Here is a 13768-nt window from a genome sequence, read left to right as displayed (position 1 = left end):
CTCGTGTTTCATCCAATACCATCCACCAACATGTTAAATTAAAAGGTACAATTTCAAGATTTATTAACTGTAAAAATAAAATTAATCAGGCAAATAGATAATGAGTTACAAAAGAATAAAAAAAAAAACTTTCAAATTTCACCTAGTTGCAAAATATGTTCTAAATGGTGTAATTTTTGCTGAATGAATAAATGTAATCGATGCAGGACATTTCTGATAACCATAACTAGTGCACAAAATTTATTTGTTATGAACCTTGAGTCTTTTTTTTTCACAATTTTGAGTTCATGTGTTGTGATGGTGTGTGTTTTATAAACTGTGACCTTTAAACGTCCCCAGAGATAAAACTTAAGGGGGGTTAAGTCAGGTGAATGTCGAGGTCAAATGTTTTTGGGATTTGGAAGAGAAGAATAGTCCTCCAAATATTTATTTCAACCAGTCCAATGTGTAAGATCAAATCATATTTCAGCATCCGATATACACTTGACTTCTAATGTTTGAGTCGCATTTGTTAACAAGATCAGTTATTTTACTTTATGGATTTCATGCAAGTCCCTAAACCAATGTCTCTAACATTCTCAAAGTTTTCCTGTGTTTTGATTGTCTTTGTTCTTCCAATATTTCCTCTTCTTTTATCATTTACCTTCCATTATATCCAAATTTTTTAACAAATTTGTACAACTTCAACTTTTTATTAAATTCTGGATACCTATCTATATTGTCCTAAGCACAAGAACTAGCGACATGTTTTGATAAAAACTTCTGAAGATTGCTCTTTAGTAAATTCCATATTCAGAATGAAATGACATGTTTCTCAATGATGTAAAATATGACGGCATAATTAATTCAAATAATAATTATTTCCCAAGTTTCTGTTATCGATAAAATCTTAAGCCTATTTACTATAATTTTAAATAAAACTTTTAAAATATTTGTTTGCATATCAATAAAGTGAGGAAAGCAAATGGTTGCATGTTTTCTGAAACACCCTGTACTTAAATAAAATGAGAAATTTGGATGTATCACAATTAAGATTTGTTTGTTACTTTAGTCACTTAATGGTCACTCAATCGTAGCAAGCAAGTTTAATTCAGTTTTGACCTTCCAAGTCAAAACATTCATGAAACCATATTAAATATATCTTGCATATATGTCAGAACATCATTTGAAATTGCTTATCAAAATTTAAATCTTATGTCAGTCGAATTATAAAAATAGGTTATATCTTCCTTTTCAAAACAAAATGACAATTGATCACAAACATTATACTTAGTCATAAAATTGCTGGTCATTTATCATGTTTGTCACATAACCTTTTATGACTCATATCCAATATTAGCACAAATTTGACTCAGGGTCATAACTCATATACTACATTTTTTGTTGACTATCAACATGCTTTACTTTATACAACAAGTTTTAAACAGATTGCTAATACTTAAACCAAAAAATTACCAGACTTGCTGCTCTTCTTGAATGCATTGAATGCATTCCCATCTATTAATCAATTACTGTAACAAATGAATTGTTTTGTCTCTGATCATTTTAGTTCTAAAATAAATACATAAAAATACATTTGCAAAACTGCTTTCAAATAGAGATTTTTAGTACAAACTGATTGAAAATATGTTTGAAAGTCAGATTGCATAGGCCTTTATAAGGTATTCTGTGGATATATAATAGCCATAGATTCTGTTGATTGCTATATAATAGCAACCAAAGACTGGATGAATTTGAGTGCATAACAAATATGTACTGCTTATTACTCAATATATTTAGACACAACTCCAATTTATAATAATTATCAGTATCTAAAGATTTTATAACTTGACTGTCTTGGAAGAGTTATCTCCCTTAGTTTTTAAGGAAACAAAAAAAAATTTAACAAGCGGCCATGTGCCACATCACTCACCTGTGAACACTGGCTAGGAAAAAAAAGCAGAAATCGATATTGATATATTTATGGGGAAGGGGGGGATTTAAATTTACACTACCTTAGTATGTTTTCATATCAATGTAACTAATGATTTTTAGAGACATTTCCTATATACTCCTATGTAAAACATAATCAAACATTGGAATCTACAGTATTTAATGAAGTATTCATTCAAGTTTTATCTTTTCTGCCCAAGTGGTTCTTGAGAAGAAGATTTTTAAAAGATGCCACCAAATTTTCACACTTGATTAACTCCCCTTGAGAGAGGGCATGGCACTTCCTATGAACAAAGTGAACCCTTCTCCCAAGTGCTTTGTGGCTAGTTTGGTTGAAATTGGCTGAGTGGTTCTTGAGAAGAAGTCGAAAATGTGAAAAGTTTATAGATAGATGAAAATGTGAAAAGTATATAGATAGACAGACAGACAGACAGAGGGATGCCGGACAAAATTTGATCAGAAAAGCTCACTTGAGCCCTCTGCTCAGGTGAGCTAAAAAGGTTATCCACTTCAAAAATCCTTTTTTTCATCTAGAATGTTATCTTAATTATAAAAAAAAAACATCTAAATTTTCACCACAAGTTTTGTTTGTATTCTCAGATATAATATATTATATAATAATTAAAAATTAGAAATCCTCTGAAATACTGCCTGGTACAGTACCCACATCGTTATTGTTGACATTCCTATCGTGTCCTATCATGCATGTATCCTATCGTGCATGTATCCTATCAGGTTTTCCGTTTATCGTATCAAATGTTGCATTCATCAGGTTTTGCGTTTATCATGTTTTGCGTTTATCAGGTTTTCCATATATTGTGTGCATTCAGAAGGCATCTAATTTTACTGTCCTTATCAGGAAAAAGATGGAGGTATTCCTATGTGTATAAATTACAGATTAAGAAAAAAGAAAAACGAATAATGAAAATTGATAATGAAAAAAAAGTATTTAAGGAAAGAACGAAAATTAAATGTGAAATTATCATAATATCAAAATACATGTACATACATATTAATGACTTCATATAAATGAATGAATATTTATTTACCTGGTATTATAAAGTCAATGTTTTGACAGACAGTTGTTTAAAAAAACTTAATGGTTTGAAAGTTATTTTTTAACGTTTTATATATTTATTTTGTTCACAAAAAATAACTGATGAAATAAGCAGAATTATTGTATTCTTAGTGTTTTTATTCTTAGGGTCTTTATATATGAATTATAAAATGTGTACATTTATTCCAAATTTGATAATGAATTAGAAAAATCGGTTTTAAATTCATTAAAATATTCTAATGAATCGAAACCTTTTAAGACACCCCTCCCCCCCTCAAAAAAAAATCTCAAAAGGCAAATTAAAAAAAATAAATGAAGTACAATAAATTTAATGAGGTGAGGGCTGTTTTATGAAAACACTGACTTAAGTAAGTTTTAATGTTTAAAATCTATTATCTTACAACAAGCTGTAAAGGTCTTTACATGACAAGAATACATTCACATTTTTTTTCACGCAATATAAATACTTTTTTTTTTCGCTATGGCATAATGTAACTTTGGGAATTTTTCTGTTCTTGATTTGTATTTTCTCTAAATTTTCATTTCTGGATGAGAAAGCATGATTTTGAACGCTTTGGCTCATAAAAAAACGAGGACATACAACAACAATAATAACAACAAACTGTTTCCATTTGAATTGCATTAGCCCATCTTCCAGACTTTTTATATCAATATAAAAAAAAAAATATGTATCATTTGCATGAAAAAATAACAAAATGAAATGCGATAAGCTGACAACCTTAAAACTCGAGTCATTAAATTGAATTACCATTTGTTTTTAAATCACATAATTAAAGAAAATCATTCTTTTTACTGAACACTTACAATAAATTTCGGAATCCGTTTATATCGATCTTGGAGAGAATACGCTGTCAAACTTTCATGAACTATCGTAATAATAAAGAATTATAAAAACTGCTCTAAGAATCGTCGAATTGACAAGTAAACTGGAGAAAAAAATTTTACGTGTTAATTTATTTTAATTTGGATGAGGATAAATATTAAAATCATCCGTCCATTAATTCAATAAGAACCTAGGCAATTTTATTTTCAATAAATGTACCCGTACATGTATTCTTTTCAATTGGCAAATGTTCGACATTTATCAGACAGATGAGGTGCAAACGACCAACTGATTGAAAAAAGAAGAGAAGTATTTCTAATAAAGTCATCAGATCTTAATAGTTTTTATCTTTTGAATATTTATTAGACTTAAATACATCGTCATCCAGGTCATGCAGATTGAAAGATATAACGTACTTTAAAATTAAATCAAGTTTTACATAATCAAGTTGAAGGTCATTATGATTTTCTATATCTTAACATGGTTTAATTGTGTAAAAAGATGCATGATATAAGATGTGAATGACTTAAACAACTGTTGATTTGCTTTTTATTTCTTTTACAACTAAATGCTAGCATTTATCAGACAAAATTTGACAATCCTAAGCTTCACTCTGTCATAAATATGCATCTAAAACAATTTGAAAATGCATATCATCATTTTAGGATAACTGAAATAACCTTGATATATTACCCTTTGCCCCAGGGTGATCGATGCCTTAATTTTAATTTTAGTCTACATAACATCATCACCTTTATGTGTAACTTAAATGATAATCTGCTTAGTAATTCCTCTTTTAAGATTTTGTAGCACCCACTACTACTTATGTTTTTTCCCTAATTGACTGACCTTCCTTAAGGTCACATCCCTATTTTTAGAATTAATGAAAGCCCTTCGGCAAAAGATACTCTGACAAATTAAAAAAATTGCCAAGGGGTTCTTGATATGCCCACATTCCAAAAAGGTGACACACACCACACACTGGACAAATGTCCATGCATAGCTCTTTGAGTGTTTGGCTCATTTCCAGTTCAAAGTCAGGCCATTTTTAGTGAAGTCAATCTGGAGAGGGCAAACAGACATTTTTATTTAAAGATGTCCCAAGTGAAACATTTTGGGAATATTGAAGGCAAAAATAGAAATAACATTGTTGAAACATAAATAAAAATTAAAAAGCTTATCAAGAACTTCTATCCTATCACTATGATGTATGATGTTAATAGTGTCATGCATTTTAAGGATACTGCGCACATGTTTTTCTTTGACTGGAGATTCTTGATTGTTTATGGCCTTGTTAATGGCAACAGTCTGAAAAAAAGATAGAAAAAGACATTTTAACATTTATAAAATACACGCAGCAAAAATTCTTTAGAGCTTAGCTTGAAGACAGATAAATAATACTGGAAAGTTTTCAATGATTTATTCTTTGTTTGAAATAGCTATATTATAACCACTGATAATGAACAGTGTTTATAAAATACATTATATAAACTAAAGCATTTGAAAGGATAAAAAGAGGAAAAATAATTATGAATGTTCTCTGAATGATTAATAAAGTCTAGCCTTCTTACAACCAGAAGCCTGACCCAGGGGCCATGAATTTCACAATTTTGAAAGGGGCACCCTTTTGTCACCTGATCACCTGGCAAATAGTTATACATGTATTTAACATAGCAGAATTTACATGAGTGAGATAAAAATAGTGCTTAGGGCTTGCAATATACTTCAAAATAACTGGATAATTCAAGATTTCCATATCTGATACATCTGAGGGGTTTTTTTTAAGAAAAAAATAAAGTATGGGCATTGTTTTTAAACAATATATATATAAATATGTGTTTGTCAATTGATAAATCCAGATTCCCATAATGATAATGCCTGATGGACTTTATCATGCCTATTTGCATGTCACTGATCACCAACCTATATTTACATCCCAACATAAAAAAAAATTATCTTGTTACTGATACACGTATTTATAATTGTGAATGGATTATAATTTAACATCAAAGAAATGGTTTGTTTTTTCAAACCTAAAAACTATATATTGAATCCACTAAAACACTGATCACTTATGCCATCACTGTGAATTACATCAACCATATATGACTTAATGAATTTGTCATCATCTAGCTGATGAACCTTTATCCTACCCCTTGCATTGACTGAATAAAAGTATATTTGGTCAATGCCCTAATAAAGCCTTGTGCATGCATTCCGATGTCTTAAAAGCTTTGTGAGTACATCATATATTATATAATGTAATGTTTAAATAATGGCGTCCTAGTTTCAACTGCAGAGATGTGCCTACATATGTAAATCTGTTGAAAATAGCTCGTTTTGGATGTCAAATGTAATTGTTGCAAGCCTCAACCTCTATCACGTTTTTTTTTTTTACCCTCGCCCAAATATGGCTTATATTTCAAGACAGGTAACTATGTATTTTATTTCTACTATCTATACAGTACAGTGGCTTCCATTTTATCGGATAGCGGTTTAACGAATATTTCGGCTATTTCAATATAATATCAGAGCACAAAACCATTTCTTATATATTTATTAATAATTTCACCTGATATTCTGATGAGAAACTATTGGAATTTCGTTTTATCCGATACAAAAATTTGGACTATCGTAGTGTTTTTTTGATAATCAGCACCTTGTTCACACCTCCAACTTCGTATGTGAAGCCTTTGTTTACACAGTTTGACACCAATTACCTTGACTGGCTTGAGTACGACAATGAGGGGATTAGTTACGCCTGGACGCACACAGGCACCTTACCTGTGTCAATAGTGGGCATAGTAAATAGATATGTTTTGATTACAGTTGTGGTGATCAGCTTGGGTTCAATGATGCACTTGTTAATTATGACAATTATTTGCAATTTTTTCGGCGTGAAATTTTAATTATTGAACTGATTAGCTTGTATATGACAATTTGCTTGGATAATGAAATAAACCAATTCAATCGTTTAACTTGGTCAATTGGCTTAATATTTATTCACTTTTCAGTGCAAAATTTATGGTAAAAATCACAAATGGCCCGTTCTATAAAAATACGTCTCAAAATTCATACCATCTTTCTCCACATGGCTCTCAAAATCTCTCTTCAGCAGACAAGAACGAGACTGGTAAACTCACACACAGTATAAAATACGTAACCGTATTAAAGAAACAAATAAAAACGAAACAATTACATATATTTAATATTTTTGTTTATTTTTAATTTACAATCTATCCAGGGAAAAATAGTTTACGGTTATTAGTCAAGCATTTAGTCTACTTCCGTTTCCAAAATGGCGACCATCGAAGAAGGAATGTAAACATGTGCTGAAGAAAGATGGCAATAACTATCAAAGAATATATTCTATACGTCAATTTATTTGAAAAAGAATTTCATATTAAATTCATAAGTAAGTGAAATAAATTATTTTTAGTAAAGTCATTAAGTAAACATGTCAAAAGAAAACGAAAGTGCAAGTTTGAAATTTGCTACGATGTATTATCAATACATGTAGCTCTATACATCTATCTTTGGACTCGGTATGGAGCAATCGGCTATTCTAATTTTCGGCTATTCGGATAAAACTAGGCTGACAACTTGACTATTCGATAAAACGGGAACCACTGTAATAAATACGCTCAAAGAGTGTTATACAAACATTTTCAAATGTAAATATTCATTTAAATTTGAAGTATGACTGTCATGGAGGACTTTAATATATCCTGGGTATTTAAAATGTTTTCAAGATACCAAAGTTTATCTGTACTTCTTATTGATATCTTTTTCTCATTTCTGTGCTAGTTAGTTTTACAGAAGTTATGTCATTTGTTGTATTATGTAAATGCATTGCTGTCAGACTCCAGGGTTGTCCCTAAGAATTGAAATAGCAGGGGACATTAAAAATAATGGAAGGGGGTTTGGGGTTCCTCTCCTAACAAGACAGGATTAGAGAGTAACCGGGGGATTATGCCATTTTGGGTGTAGAAATTCCTCGGCCCTTGCGTCTTAGGGACAACCCTATGACTCTAAATAAAAGTTGCTTATTTAGTGAAGTACTTCGAAATGGTTATATACAGAGAAATGACCCGACACCTGATTAAGTATGGTATAGAAAATACTTTCATAAATGTACAATTTTTATCATTATTGGTTATAAACACTACTTAAAACTTACATTTACCTTAGCGAACACAGTAGATAAACAGGGTAGTAGTTTTATAGTGATGTATGTATACCGTAAAAATGTCATGCAATGAAAAATTTTGCTTGTTTAACTATCAAGTTTATGACATCACAATTAAATGAGCAAAAAATGTCAAAAAGTCTTCTAACTATAACGCATTTTACGTTTCCAAACTTTGTTTATTGATCAGTGACCGTGTAGATGTAAGTCATGTAACGTTACCTGACTTTTCTCAAAATTTTCTCTTTCAACATCGGTTGCAGCTTTACTACGGTTCCCAATACCTCTGGGAAGATGTTGTCTTGTGGACATTTTTTAGTTTATCCTTGACTAAGAAAACATATCGACAGAACATAAAAAAATGTAAATAAACAGTAACGTATACAACTCCCTGTGTATTAATATCAGGAAATCGACCCAATGACCCTGCAAAATATTTTTGCAAAATCTTGAACCCGATGCAATTTAAGAGTAGGTTAAATAAATAAAATGCAATATATCTCGGCGGTATTATTTCAAACATTTTACAGTATTCTTTTTCAGAGTGTTTCTTTAATTTTTTGATAATTTTTAATTAGATTTGACTGAATTATATATTCGATATGGGGCACTGGTTTCTGTCCGATTTGTAAAATATATGATCATGATAAGAAAAGCGATATTTGGGCGAGGGAAAGAAAACGTGATAGAAGGTGAGGCTTGCTCCGCTTTCTGTTCCATTCAAGTTTTTCATTTCACCAATATCCTAAATTGCGCTTATCTTGGATATTTGTGCAGATTAATTATTATATTACACCAGTATTACACTATATTAAATACATTTTGTTGTTGATAATGATTTTTGTTATACGCCAATAATTAAATGATGTAACAAGTTAAACTTAAACAACTGTTAAAAGAAAGAAACATATGGAATCGACCAAGCCATTCAGCTGAACTTGAACAATTCCCCCCCCCCCCCCGTTTTCTTTTAAATTCTATAAATTATATAAAAAAGACATGATACATAAAAGGAAAAGTATGGAATTCTACATACGACAGCCAACTGCTTACTGCCTAATGCTCACTGCTTTCACTATAGAAAACAACGGAAAACGGAAATTTATTTTCACCCCCCCCCCCTCCGTGAAACAACAATTCCTCTTTACAGGTATTATAAATTGTTATTTCACAAATTCATACAGAAAGGTTTTGTTGTTTCACCTGGGGGAGGGGGGGGGTATGTTTACCGACTAAACACAGGAAAATAGTCATTTTATTGCCATATTATGTCTATCAAGATCTAAATGAAGCGGCAGAATGCGATATACGCTTGTTTTGGAAGCTAGTTAAAAGACAGAAATTAATTTAAACGGAGTGTCTTATCGAGATCCATCAGGTGTCGTACATGCATTTGCCACTTACTTTGAAAACATATATACTCCATCCAAAGACTCGTCATCTGATGACAGCTTTTACTCTCATATGGAATCAAGATACCCCAACATCAAAAAAACAGTGTCTCCAATCACGCGATGACCTTCCGGGTGGCCCAATTTCTACAGCTGACATAGTAGTCTTAAACAATCTTAAACGTCGTAAAGCTCCCGGACCAGATCTTATTACCTACGAATATCTAATTTTCGGAGGCGAATACGTCATTTTATGTATCGTTTAAACTCTTAAACTCTATTATACACCTTGGAAAAATACCGGAATTCTGGAAACAAGGATACAAAAACAACTGGGTTGTTTATCCCCTTCGTTCAACACACATGAGACCATTTTTCATAACATTGAACAAGGCAGCAATGTCTACATTAGCTTTTTGGACAGTTCGAAAGCTTTCGACACGGTATGGAGACATGGTCTCCTTGTTAAATTGTATGAATTAGGTATTTTTGGTAAACTTTGGTCAATTATGAATGATTGTCATACAGACACATCTAGTGCAATCGTTGTTAATCAAAAACAATCTAATTGGTTTCCAGTTCTACAAGGAATACGACAAAGTGGAGTTTTGTCATCCTTCTTATATCTTGTGTACATTAAAGAACTTGTTGTCAATCTCGAAAAATCTACCATAAATATCGGGATATTTGGCACAACTAGTAATTGTCCCACACTAGCAGATGATATTGCATGTACTGGGATAACCCCAGCTGCCCTACAAAATATGCTTAATATTTCATAAGAATATTCTAGAAAAATGGCGCTTTTCCTTCCATGCTCAAAAATCGTCTATACTATTAATCCGTATCAAAGGTTCCAAAATAGACTTTGATTGCGTTTGGAAACTAGGTGACACCATAATCCCTTGGTAAAAATCTTATAATCACCTAGGGATAATTATCAGCAACAAACTCAACCTTTCGGATAGAATTCTGTCAGCATGTCGCAGAGGGCAAAAATCATATGCACTTAACAATATTGGATCGATCTACCTTAATCCGCTCACCTTATCACATCTTTATAAGTCAGTTGTACTGCCCACAGTCCTCTACGGTTGTGAACTATGGAATAACCTTTCTACAACTGATTACCAACGCCTGAATGTTTTTCAACATTTTATTTGTAAAAATGCTCAGAACCTTCCTACAAAGACAAGATCCGATATCTGTGAAAGTCTTTTCAATGTTCTACCTATTAAATCGGAAATAGACGTCCGTAAACTGCATTTTCTCGGGCGACTTTGTCGCATGGATCATCGCTCTCTCCCAAAGATCTTCCTGACACGTTTATATGCATTCTTGGAGGACATTTCCAATAAACAACATGGATTCATACCTGATGCTATCAAAATTTTATCTACTTATAATCTTTATGAATACCTGCAAAAGTGGCTTATAAATGGGTTATTTCCAACAAAACAGTTCTGGAAAAAGATTGTGAGGTCTTCAGTGTCTAAGCAACATAAAACACAGCGAAACAATAGAATGTTAAACGACAGTGATTTTCACCGTTTCCTGTCTATAACCCAAAATCAGAACCCCTGTTTCGTATGGTCAGTTCCTTCGAACACGTATGAAATCCTGTTATGTAAATTTATTTGTAAACTCATAGCAAGTCCTCTTGAACAGATTCCAGATATCTGCAGATTCTGTGGCAAAATCTTTCTAGATATTTATGCACATCACCTGTTCTTGCTCGCTAGCATCGGATTTACGTCATTGCTGGTGGGATGACATTTCCAATAATTTTGATGTCCACCTCTCTGCAGAAATTTGTGCAATGACAGATGACGAAATATTTCTTTTTTTTTTCTTGGACGTAATTCTGTTCATTTACTTTCTGGAAAAGATCTTCGACAGCATAATGTGACCCCTCCAATCCCAGTAACAAATGTGTCAACTGACTTACACTCACAATCTGCAGTGACCTTTAATTTACAATTTTGTGAGTAAATCAATACTATTTATTTATTATTTGACTAATTTATTTATTTTCTTATTTCTTTCTCAACTTGCTCGTTTAGCCGTTTATTGCATGTTATTTTGTTGTTTGCATCTACATTTACTATGTGTTTATTCTTGATTGTATATATGTAACTATTTGTCTTCACATAATCCTCTAATGAGGGAAATAAAGCATGAATGAATGAATGAATGAAAGGAAAATAGTCATTTTATTACCAATTTCAAAAGTTTCCCAAGATCCTACTAAAAGTTTGTCCTCCACCCTTCACCCCCCCCCCCAAGTTTTCTGGCGGTATATAAACCTTTAATCTCTCCCTCGTAAAAAAAGCTATTGAATTAATTGCCTGCAAGGAAATGTGGGAATCAATATGTTTTTTTTAATTTAATTAAGGGCGAATACTCTTTCCTCCTATTTATTCCCTCCTCGCCTTCACCGTTTAAAAATTTTTGTAATTATTGTAATATAGGGGGGTTTATTCAAGCATGCGTATGATAACAAAACACGCAATATTATGGCACGCCGATTGCTTCAAAATTATTTTCTGCACGACCTAAAACAAAAATTACACGAGTAAGTAAAAACTTACACAAAGTGAGGAAAATATACACGAAGCTATTGAAATTTACACAAACTATAGAAAAACTGCACAATCAACAAAATATTTACACGATAAAGTGAGGAAATTACACAAACGTAAAAACGAAAACTGCACGAGTGAGAATACAACATCAACATAATATGCTACGCATCCTCATTGCGCACATTTCATTAATATTCATTAGAGAACAGTTCAATGTGGTTTGGATGCTTGAAACATACTATAAAATTTTTACAAAAGGAGGAGTAATTAACGTGTTGGTAATCTTTTTAAAAAAGATTCTTTTAAAATTCCGCTAGACTCCCAAGAATATATGTACAACGTATATTATACATGTAGATAAATTGACAGGCACACAATCTTAAACTTGTAGTATATGAACAACCTCGAATAAAAAAACATTCTTCACAGAATACTTGTATAGATAACGTAAAAAAGGGGGATGCATATTACCAGTTGTGTGTTTAATTGTTGGATTTTTAAAAGTATGTCATTCCTCTATATAGCAATTTCTTTTGAAAGTTTAAAACAATGACATAAAGGCCTAAATAAAAATAAATAAAAACATGTGATATAATACAGCAGAGTTAACAACAAATCAAACTCTTCTCCTTTACCACCTACTGTGTGTACTTTTGGTAATAATCAAGGATGTGCATGCGTGACTTTTTCATACAGAGATCCTTCCCTGCTGGTTCTGGATCGAAAGACACATGTACATGTACGCTAATCGATTTATAGCTATTTGACACACCAATAATACCTTTTGATTAAAGATTATATTACTAGCAATTCATTTTTTTTTTAAGCAATGTTGCGATCATCTGGGTTGTGGAATTTGACCGAAAACTCTTTGGAAGTCAACAGTAAAGAAAATCGAGCAAATATTAATTGTGCAACTTAAATTTTAATATTGAAACGCATATCTCACTTTTTGGTATATGTATGTAACAAAGTACATGTAGTACATGTAGTCTTAACTTTTGTGCAGCGTGTGGTGATTTCATAAAAACTCCAAGAAAATGTAGAAAAAATATACAGTCGTTTTACTTATGTAAATTAAAGTTTAATTTATGTTGTTTTTGATGTATCGGCGGTAGTCTATTTTGAATAGTTAAAATGCATATAAAGGTGTTAAGAAAATTTAAAATTATAAAATATAGGCAAGTAGTATCGTTTTTGAAAGCGAGGGAGGGGGGGGGGGGAGTCAGATTTTTTTTTTTTTTTTTGACAACCTACCTGAAAAAACAAAACAAGTATTTTCGAAACACATTATAATACCAAATTACTTTGATTTAAACTATCCTACAACAAAGGGAGGGGGCAACCAGCTTTTCAGTGGAAATTTACAATAGAAGTAGGTTATGTTTGGAAAAAAAGTGGGGGGAGGGCAGACCCCTCCTGATGCTACGTGCCTGAAATATTTTCTAAGAATTTAAGGGTACATAAAATAGTCTATCAAAATCAGGATTGCAATTCAACTGAACTGTAACGATATTGTAAGACCAAATTCAAGAAGACATACAAGATGAACTTAATTAGCTGGGACTTGGCTACACATGCACATTTATTTTCAATGTGCAGATTTTGACAATAATGAACACACGGTAATAAAACAAAGATTTCTTGAGGTCATCATATGTTTTCTTATATTTATTCGTAGTCATGCTCGAAGTAAAACAAGACCTGGTTGATGCCATTGATACACATGTACAATATTGCTATAAAGCAAACTTTTTAATTATTTGTACA

The 13768-nt window shown here is 31.8% G+C and overlaps 1 protein-coding gene across 1 annotated transcript in view; it reads right to left on the bottom strand.

The window, feature by feature from the left end:
- Positions 1 to 8386, bottom strand: part of LOC133171934 (huntingtin-interacting protein 1-like) — a 126990-nt gene extending 118604 nt beyond the window's left edge. The window contains exons 1-2 of the mRNA XM_061306727.1: positions 8245 to 8386; positions 5078 to 5141 (exon numbers count right to left, since the gene is read on the bottom strand). Of these exons, the coding sequence (XP_061162711.1) occupies positions 5078 to 5141; positions 8245 to 8334 (154 nt within the window). The 5' untranslated portion in view covers positions 8335 to 8386. The remainder of the gene's footprint in view (positions 1 to 5077; positions 5142 to 8244) is intronic.
- Between the last annotated feature and the right edge of the window lie 5382 nt (positions 8387 to 13768).

The sequence above is a fragment of the Saccostrea echinata genome, unplaced genomic scaffold, assembly GCF_033153115.1.
Source record: "Saccostrea echinata isolate AGI-Se365-2 ecotype Australia unplaced genomic scaffold, CSIRO_AGI_Sech_v1 ptg000054l, whole genome shotgun sequence".
In the NCBI taxonomy this organism is placed as follows: domain Eukaryota; kingdom Metazoa; phylum Mollusca; class Bivalvia; order Ostreida; family Ostreidae; genus Saccostrea; species Saccostrea echinata.
This window is presented reverse-complemented; position numbering and strand designations above follow the sequence as displayed.